At 45.3% G+C, this 9,836-nt stretch overlaps 1 protein-coding gene across 2 annotated transcripts in view; it reads left to right on the top strand.

Annotated features, from left to right (window-relative positions):
* Positions 1-2,484: 2,484 nt before the first annotated feature.
* KCNH3 (potassium voltage-gated channel subfamily H member 3) overlaps positions 2,485-9,836 on the top strand; it is a 35,929-nt gene continuing 28,577 nt past the window's right edge. The window contains exons 1-3 of one of the 2 annotated variants that reach the window (XM_051963593.1): positions 2,485-2,968; positions 6,505-6,738; positions 7,594-7,728. In XM_051963593.1, coding sequence (XP_051819553.1) covers positions 2,893-2,968; positions 6,505-6,738; positions 7,594-7,728 — 445 coding nt within the window. In that variant the 5' untranslated portion in view covers positions 2,485-2,892. The remainder of the gene's footprint in view (positions 2,969-6,504; positions 6,739-7,593; positions 7,729-9,836) is intronic. The other variant, XM_051963594.1, reaches the window with a different exon arrangement.

The following is a 9,836-nucleotide window of genomic DNA, read 5'->3' as shown; positions in this document are numbered from 1 at the left end:
TAAGGCCTGCCCAAGACTCTGGAGTGGATTCCTGGGGGCCATTTTGAGCATCTGCAGATTTCTCACAACTAAAATTTGCCATCTGGGATCTGAAAAGGCCAAAATCCGAGTTGAACAGACTTTAAGCAACTCCCAATCCAGATATAGAGCATCCTATCTGGCTGGCCCTCTAACAGAGAGTTCCCTTCCTCTGAGAAAAAGGTTACCTGTAGTGTAGGAGTTTGGGAACTGCCACCTCTCAAGGTCCACTTCGCTCTAGGAGTTAGTCAGCAAGCATTTATTAAAACTTAGTTAAATGATGCTCGGGTTACTTAGGAGAATAAGTACAGATCCTTCTCCCCATCCCTAGTTCAATTGGAAGGCGGGTGTGGGATGGGGGAAAGTGGTGGGTGAGAGGAGGTGGAAGAGGGAAGAATAGAAAAGAGGAAGAAGGATAATCTCACTTTCACTTTACTCTGCTGAAATCTCAACCAGCTCTTTCTGTCATTTAAATGAGCTCTCTGGCTCCACGTTGGGCGCCCAAATATAATGTCCGGGCTAGCTTTCTGGAGGTCCTCTGGACCGGCCTTGGTCTCAGCAGGATAGCTCTCTCATTCGCGACTTTGTTCTGGTCCATCTATGGGACGGGAAGGGGCAAAGTAAGGGAGTTTGTCTAGTGTGTACACATCTTTTAATTTAATCTGTCAATCTCCCCACTACCCCGGAGCCTGAAGGAGAGTGCGGGAGGGAGTGTGGGGTAGGTGCCTTGCATAGCCTCAGCTTCAGCTGGAGACAAATTGCTGTTTTGGCCCCAGCGGCTCAGCTCTGCGAAGGCGGCTGCTGCGCTCAGTGGCAAACAGTGGGAGGGGGGAGGAGTCAGTAGCTGGCAGCTGGGGAATGGGGAAAAGAGAAAAGAAGATGCAGGGAAGGGAGAGCAGGGGGTAAGAGGGCTCTGGAAGGCGACGAGATTGGGAAGGGATGGAAAAGGCGGTACCTAAAAAAAAAAAAAAAAAAAAAAAAAAAAAAAAAAAAAAAGGCGGTACCTGAGAGAGTACGGACCCAGAGGTGGGCAGGCTAGTGAGTAGCTAGTGAGTAAGCTAGTGAAGTTCCATATACTGGCTTTCCCTAGAGGTTACACAAAGATCAATCCAACTAGGGATTGTCCGGATGGACTAGACATTAGTCATTCTGCTCATTTTCTGGGTGGAGGGGTTCCCTTCCACCCCCAACAGTCTTCTGCCCTTTGGTTAAAAAAAGTGACTTCTTATATTCCTTAAAAAGAACACTGGATTTGAAGGATCTAGTTCAAATACTGGCTCTACCCTTTATTCCAGGTACAAGTTTAGACAAGCCACTTAATCTCAAGAGTTTCCAAGGGGGGGTTGAACTGAGTGATTTCCGAGTTTCTCTTTTAGTTCCTAACATTCTATAACCCTATAATTCATGCCCTAGAAGACAGGGATATTCCTTCCTTTCCTCCTGGGACCTCCCTTCACTACCGCAGCAGTTGCTGCGAAGGCTCTTCTGTTCAGGAGTAGAAGATAATTATATGAGGCAAAATAAATTAGCTGATCTTGCTTCTGCTTCCAGGGGTCGGAGATTAGAAGTATAATACATCTAAGACAGGGTTTCTATAGATTGGAGTTCTTGAACTTTTGAAAAATATATTTTGATAACTATTTCAATATAGTCGGTTTCCTTTGCAACGCAATATTTTATTTTATGCGTTTAAAAACATTTTGAGAAAAGGTCCTTAGATTTCACCATAATGCCTAAAAAGTCCATAACACAAAATAGGTCTAAAAGGGTTTCTCCATTTCTCCAGAATACCCTTTCCCCTTCTAGAGATGCTCCTTCAGTCCTTCTGCCCCACTTTACCGTCTATGGTTAGGCTCGCTTCCTAGAAAGACTAGGGCAGCTCAGACCACAAGACAGGTATCTTGTCTCCAAGTTCGGGTTCGAGGCGCCACACAGATTCTAGTCTTCCCTAGTTCAATTATATCTTGAGTTGGGCTAGACGGAACCTCTTTCAAATTTAGCATCTCCAAACCCTATTAGTTTTCAATTACTTCAGTCCAAGTTTCTACTTTTCACTGGAGACAGCCTCGTACGAGTATCTCCTGACCCCGAAGTTCCGTCCTTCCAACTAAAGCTTCTTTCCATCCCCAAGATTTTCCAGCTTCTGGCTAGAGAATCTTTGGGGGAAAAACCGTTTAGAAGGCTCCTCCAACAGCGGGAGGCAAAAAACAGACTGGGAGATCTCTGCTTGCTATATTGCCGCTCGGGGTGCTGGGTGGGATGGGAATGGGGAGTACTATACACTTGCTTCCACGGCTCAGCCCCTCTCCCCAATCCAGGTCCCCATCGCTCCCGGGAGCCGCAGATTTAGTAACTCAGCAGGCAGCCTGTTCCTTTAAGGAGCCAGCCCTGGCAGGGTGTGCCCTGTCTCCATGGTTACATCGGTACAGGCGGCAAGAGGGGAATGGAAGGGTGGGGGGGAGACGGGTTGGGAGCCTCCTCTCTCCATCAGCATCAGAGGTAGCTGCGGGGAAGTGGAGCGGGGCTCGAGCCCAAGCTGGTGGGAGGGAAGAGGGACTCGAACCCGGGGAACACGGGAGGAACCCAGAGACATGCTTCTGACCCATACAGAGCGGATGCCCCATCTCACTGGGGCCTCGGAGCTGCGGCTGGGCTGCGCCCCCAGCCAATTGCCCTAGGACCGCGTTCTGGGAGACGGCACCGGGGGTAGCGCCCGGCGCCCGCTGGCCTGGCGGGGCGGGGAAGGGCGAGGCAGGGCAGAGCAGGAAAGGGCTGCTCACCCTCTCCCCCTCCTTCCCCGCCCCTCATTGGCGCTGAGGCCCCCCCTAGCCCCGCGCCCCGGAGGGATGGGGCGGGCGGCCGCGGCAGCCTAAGATGCCGGCGATGAGGGGGCTCCTGGCGCCGCAGAACACCTTTTTGGACACCATCGCCACGCGCTTCGACGGGACGCGTGAGTTCACCAGACCCCTTCCCAGGCAGGATCCCTGTCCGGGTGGAAGATTCCCCCTCTCCGCCTGGATTCCCGAAGAATCGCCAACTCCCTTCCCCAAAAAGCTCTGTGGGGTCTATAAGTACTCCCTCTCCCAAGACAACAAGGGGTTCTTCAGTCTTTTTTGTGGACCCTTTAGGCGTTCTTGTGAAGCCCATGAATCCCTTCTTAGAATAATGCTTTTTAAATGCATAAAATAAAATACAGGGTTACAAAGGAAACCAATTATATTAAAAGAAGATTATAAAATATTTTTTAAGTTTACGGACCTTTGAAATCTACCCACAGACCTTGCCCTAAAGTCTCTTGGCCCTTGAATTCCACTTCCACTCTGCAGAATTTTTGAAGATGGACCTTCGTCCAATCAAATTCTTGGGAAGGCAGTGCGGGGAACAGAACCGTCGTGAGTGGGCGGGAATAGAGGGGCAGAGGGAACCGGAGAGGTAATCAGGTTGTATTTGATTGAATGGTTTAGCTCTTGGGATTGTTGGCTTACTTGGCCCGATGTCTCAGTGCGCTTTTCTCACCGTCCCCCACAAAAGGATGAATGAAAGGGAGGAGACAAGTTTGCAACTGACCTAGAGCAGTCTCCCTTCCCCCATTGTCAGTTTCACTCAGCCAGACTTGAGGTAAGGTGGGGATCCTAAATGATCAAGCTGAGAGTTCAAGGTCAGGAAAAGGAATTTTCAAAAGGGAATGTGGAAAAAGAAACCAAACTGGCCAGCGGGAAGGAAGCATAGCATCTTCCTACCAGCCAGAGTTTCAACTCCCACCTGCTTATACTCCACCAAAAAGACAAATAATCAGCCATGTTAAATTGACAACTGGAAGAAAAATAGCAGTAAAGCTAGAATAAACTCCACTTCCATAGGAAAAGAAAGTCAAATGACAAAGGTTTGGGAGCTCCACACGTTCCTAGGAGTGAGTGAGGAGCCTGGAATTGGAGTTTGGAGAAGAGCATTAGTCTGGGATCCATGGTATTATGTGCTGTTTCAGGCATCCATATCTTGGAATTGGGAAAAAGTTGCACCTGGGCCATCAGGTATAGGGAAGGGTGTGTGTGTGTGTGTGTGTGTGTGTGTGTGTGTATGTGTGTGTGTGTGTGTGTGTGTATGTGTGTGTGTGTTTGTGTGTGGGGGGGAATATAGTTTGTAATTGCCCATTCCATTAGCCCTATACTCAGTCCCATACTATTTCCCCCAAGGATGGTCTCTCCAGTCACTTGATGAGGGATAGATGGAGATGGGGTGGGAAGGAAGGATGCTGGGAGCTGATGGAGCTCCCACCATCTGCTTCTCCATATGTTTGGCACTAGCCTAGCCTTCTGATTGAGCAACACTATTACCACCCCCAGTTACATCTTCAGCCATCACCTAAGGGACCATTCTGCTTCACATCTCAGGGTCAGGACCAGCTAGCCAGGGTAGTTCAGTCAGAGGGGCTTTCAGTCTCTCAGTCAGGGGACTTTCCCTCCCCATCTTTCAGAGATGAAACAGATTGAAGTGGGAGAAATGGCAGGAAGCCTAGGAGATCTACAGTGTGAGTTAGCTAGTCATGAGTGGAACTAAGGAAGGATTGGGGGCAAGTAGCTAACCACGTGTACACCTACACTCTCAACTAGATTTTTCAAGATGAACATAAAAGACAGTCACACATCTATACTATCCAAGATTCATTTAATAAGCCTGAAACATAGGACATACACATTCCCTTGGCCTTCTGGGAAAGATACACAGGCACAAAAAATTAAATGTCTTTTATGTGCCAAGTACTAACTTGGGGAAATGGACATTGAAACAGTTCTGATACTTGGGACTGTCTTCATAGCCAGAGAGGGCTATGTATATGCACATAAAGGTAGACATACAAATGTATAAATGTATATGTGTGTGCATATACATATATATGTGTGTATTCTCACATGTGTGCAAATATGTGTATATTGTGTATATATTTATGTATGTATATACAAAGTTAAAGCTAATTTTGTAGGGTGGGCACAATATCTGGGGAAAATGAGATTTTTTTGTAAGTGTTGTTTGAGTAGAGTCTTGAAAGAAATCAGGGATTCTAGAAGAAATTAGGGATTCTAGAGGTAGAGGCACCCCAGACATAGGGTACTCTGTGAGATGAGATGCCACATGTGAGATGGTCAGTTTGATGGATTGTACGTATATGAAAAGAAACATTTTGAAGACAGACGGGAAAAGTAGATCGGGACCAGTTTATAAGGGTTTCAAGCTGCCAGATGAATTCATATTTGCTCTTAGAGGTAATAGGAAGCCATTAAGGTGTATTGAGTATGGAAGTGACATAGACCTACTATTTGGTGGAGTATGAATTGGAGTGGGAAGAACCTTGGAGCAGAGAGAGCCAGTTAGGCCACAGGTGAGATATGAGGAGAGACTGAAGTAATGGAGAGAAGCAGACAAATGCAAGAGATGGCAGTGGATATATGGGTGAGTGAAATAAGGAGTCATGGATGACATCAAGTTGTAAATCTGGTTAATTAGAAAAATACTAACAGCCTCTCCCTTCCCCTAGATTTGGGGTTGGGGCAATGAGGAATTCTTTTGGGGATACATTGAGTTTGAAATGCCTATGGAGCACCTGGTTAAAAACATCCAATAAGCAACTGAGATTGGAGCTCAAGAGATCAAGATGAAGGTTGGATATATAACTCTGGGAATCATCTGCTTAGAAATGATTATGAAACTCATGTAAGCAGATGAGGTCACCAGATCATCCCAGATGTATATCCAAGAATAGGAAAGAGGGAAGGAAGATTAGCATAAAGAGCACACATTAACATAGAGAGAGACACAACACATAAACCATTACACACACACACACACACACACACACATGCATGTATGTTGTTTAGGACAGACACACACCAGGAAAAAAATGCACAGGAACATTAACAACAGCTGCATTACTGAATTGTCTAGTATACACCCACTTTCAGACACTGTTGACATAAAGACATAGAATTGGGATCTGAAGAAGAGGTACATTGCAAACATAATCTTTGACTCACATTTAGACTTCCTGGTTCATTCCAGAGCTTCACAGTAATGGAGGAAGTCCTCCATTCTCTGGTCATATCTGATACCATTAGAGGAAGAGCTGTCCTATTCTGGGGGCACTGGAGAAAAAAGCTTGGTAGGACTGGGAGCTGAGGACCAAGGAGAAGGGAACCAGAAATCTCAGGGGGAAGAAATAAAACCTTAGCACCACTCTTGAGTTGGGAATCTAGGCTCACAGGATCATCTCTGTGTCTACCATGAATTTTTCTCCCTCTTTTCCATTCCTCGGGCTTCTTGAAGTCATCCCATAGAAATAGAGGAGATGGAGATTGAAATAGGTCCCCAGGAATCTGAGCCCCTCTCAAATCAAGTGGGTTGACAAGCAAATTCCCTGCCTCTCTCTTTCCCTCCCTCCCTAAGTCATGCCCATAACTCTTTTTTGCAGACAGACTGTAACTTCTCTTGCAGACAGTAACTTCGTGCTGGGCAATGCCCAGGTTCGGGGATCCTTCCCTGTGGTTTACTGCTCTGATGGCTTCTGTGACCTTACCGGCTTTTCTCGGGCTGAGGTCATGCAGAGAGGCTGTGCCTGCTCCTTCCTCTATGGTCCTGACACCAGTGACCTTGTCCGTCAGCAGATCCGAAAGGCCCTAGATGAACACAAAGAGTTTAAGGCTGAGCTGATTCTATATCGAAAGAGCGGTAAGCCAGGAATAAAACCTTCCACCCCTAACTGCTCGGCCAAAGGCTCCCAGTGCCAGTAAATTCCCTCCTTTCCCACTCTTCCTTTATCTCCTTCTCCTTTTCCTCCTTCTTCTCCTTGTCATCTATGCCACTTCCATTACGTTTGTCTGCCTTCCCATCCTCTGTATCTCTTGTCCTCCTCCCTTTCCACTTTAAACATATCATCCCTCTTCTGTTCCCCACTTTTAAAAATGATAATTAGCAACAGACTGAAGTTCTTGCCCCCACCCTTTCACAGCTTGTTTATATTGTGCCTCCTCCTCTTTTAACCCTATCCATGCCTCTGTTTCTCTCTTCCCACTCAACAAGGCAGGATAATCTGATCTGATCCTCTAGCCCATCCAGGAACCCTCCTGTTTCCTCCTGGGTCAGAGAGGACTTAGATTCCACTCTCCCTTTCCTCACTGCTAAACTTCACATGGATAGGATAGGATAGGAAGTTCTTTCTACTGTCTAAGATGGTCATCCAGGAATATGCACACAAAAATAATTCTCTCTTATGTGTGTGCCTCCCTCCCTCCTCCATAGCCCATCAGAGAATTTGTCTCTGTCTTCATCCTTAATTCAAACAAACAGTAGGTAATTCTTCCTCTTCATATGATAACCCTTCATGATATAAACAAAGCCAATGATTTAGTCTCTCGTAGCCTTCCCTTCTCCAGTCTGAATCATTCCCCCTCGCCTCTCCTTCTCTCCCCTCTCAGAGGAACTGTTTTCCCGGGTTGGGGAGGGGGAGGAGAAAAAGGGAGGGACAGATGTTTTTTAGGAGCAAGGCCAAAGTCTTGGAGCTAGCGTAGCTCTCTTTGTACCTAGGTCTCCCTTTCTGGTGCCTTTTGGATGTAGTACCCATCAAAAATGAGAAAGGTGAGGTGGCCCTCTTCCTGGTCTCCCACAAGGACATCAGTGACTCCAAGAACCGCGGGGGACTAGACAATTGGAAGGAGAGAGGTGAGGATGAATGATGGATCCTGCTCATATGCCTCCCATGGGTGAAAAAGCATTGGGACTGGCACTGGGAGAGAGCCAAAGAAAATGAAGACCCAGAAGCTCCCGCCCGTGGGAGACTGCATTCTGCCAGGGAGTTGACTTGACTCAAATGACCTAGTTATTTTGATGGCATATCAATGCCTAAAGGGCAATAGTGCCTTTAGCAACCCAGGTTAGTTGGGATTAAGTGACTTATCCAGGGTAAAATGTGTCCTCCTGAATTTAGGGCCTTTGCTCTATCCACTGCCCCATCTAACTGCCCTCATGCCCAGGTGTCGTCCTGCAAAATCTTTTTGTCTTCTCAGATTTGTCAAAACAAGGTTAAATTTTTTCAAAAGACAAAATGGGAGCAACAACAACAAAGGAGCCATATAGAGAACAGATTTATGAACCAAAGTTAACTAAAATTGAAACACAGAGTGGGCTTGACTGGCATAGTTTAGTGGACATTCCAGTATCCCAATTTCTTTTCCTCCTTACTGTCTGGAGAACCCCACCTCCATGCCCCTTTGTTCAATTATAAAGTGTCTCTGCATCTCTGTCTCTCTGTGTCCCTCTCTTCCTCTTTCTCTTCTTCTCCTTCTCCTTTCCTGAACTCTCTCTTCTACTCCCTCTCCTTTCCTTCCCTGTTCCTCTTTTCCCTTCCCTCTACCTCTTCTTCCTTCTTTGTCCCTCCATTTATTCTTTCTTCCTCCCTTACCCCATCCCTCTTTCCCCTTTCTCTCCTTCTTTCTCTGCTCTCTCTCTCTCTCTCTCTCTCTCTCTCTCTCTCTCTCTCTCTCCCCCTTTCTTTTCCTTCATAGTCCTTCTTTCTCTCTTCTTTCCTCCTTCTCTTTCTCTCTCTCTCTCTGGTTCTAGTTTTTGTCTATCTGTCTCTGTCTCTCTCTCACACATACATACACACAAACATAGATAGTCACACACACACTCACATTCACATCTTCTCTCTCTTTTTGTTTTTTTGACCTTCTCCCTCCAGAAAAGAAAGGGAAGCTTTTTTTACTCCCTCAGCTTATTAGGAAAATAAATAAATTTAGCTTTTATTGGAAGAAAAAACATAATAACTATAATTGATAATTAATAGTAAGATTTGAAAAGCACCTGACAAATATTTCATTTTGCCTTCATGATAAACTTGGAAAGTAGATGCTATTCCCATCCAAACAGGGTTAGGTGACTTGCCCGTAGCTAACTTTTTGATTTTGATCCAACACTCTTCTATTATACTATTCAGCTATCTTGAAAGTAATAAACTTACTACATTTGAATATATATATGTAATTGCAGTCCCTCATATTTTTCTTTTCTTTTTTTATTAAAGCTTTTTATTTACAAAACATATGCATGGATAATTTTTCAACATTGACCCTTGCAAAACCTTCTGTTCCAAAATTTCTCCTCCTTCCCCCTACTATCTCCCCTAGATGGCAGGTGGTCCAATACATGTTAAATATGCTAAAATATATGTTAAATCCAATATATGTATAGATATTTATATAATTATCTTGCTGCACAAGAAAAATCTGATCAAGAAGGGAAAAAAACTTAGGGAAGAAAAACAAAATGCAAGCAAGCAACAACAAAAAGAGTGAAAATGCTATGTTGTGGTCCACACTCAATTCCCACAGTCCTCTCTTTGGGTAAAGATGCCTCTCTTTATCACTGAACAATTGGAACTGGTCAGAATCATCTCATTGTTGAAGAGAGCTACATCTATCAGAATTGATCATCCTATAGTGTACAATGATTTGGTTCTGCTCATTTCACTCAGCATCAGTTCATGTAAGTCTCTCCAGGCCTCTCTGAAGGCCTGTTGGTCATTTCTTACAAAACAATAATATTCCATAGCATTCATATCCATAATTTATTCAACCATTCCCCAATTGATGGGCTTCCATTTAGTTTCCAGTTTCTTTCCACTACAAAGAGGGCTGCCACAAACAGTTTTGCACATACAGGTCCCTTTCTCCCCTTTAAGAACTCCCTGAGGCCCTCATAGTTTTGTAAAGTTTTTGGCTTTAAGAATACAAAGCACTTTCCTCATAGAGAAAGATAAGACAGCATTACCA

Source organism: Antechinus flavipes, chromosome 5 (assembly GCF_016432865.1).
Source record: "Antechinus flavipes isolate AdamAnt ecotype Samford, QLD, Australia chromosome 5, AdamAnt_v2, whole genome shotgun sequence".
Classification (NCBI taxonomy): Eukaryota; Metazoa; Chordata; class Mammalia; order Dasyuromorphia; family Dasyuridae; genus Antechinus; species Antechinus flavipes.
Note: the sequence above shows the minus strand (reverse complement) of the source record. Positions and strands in the feature narration are given on the sequence as shown.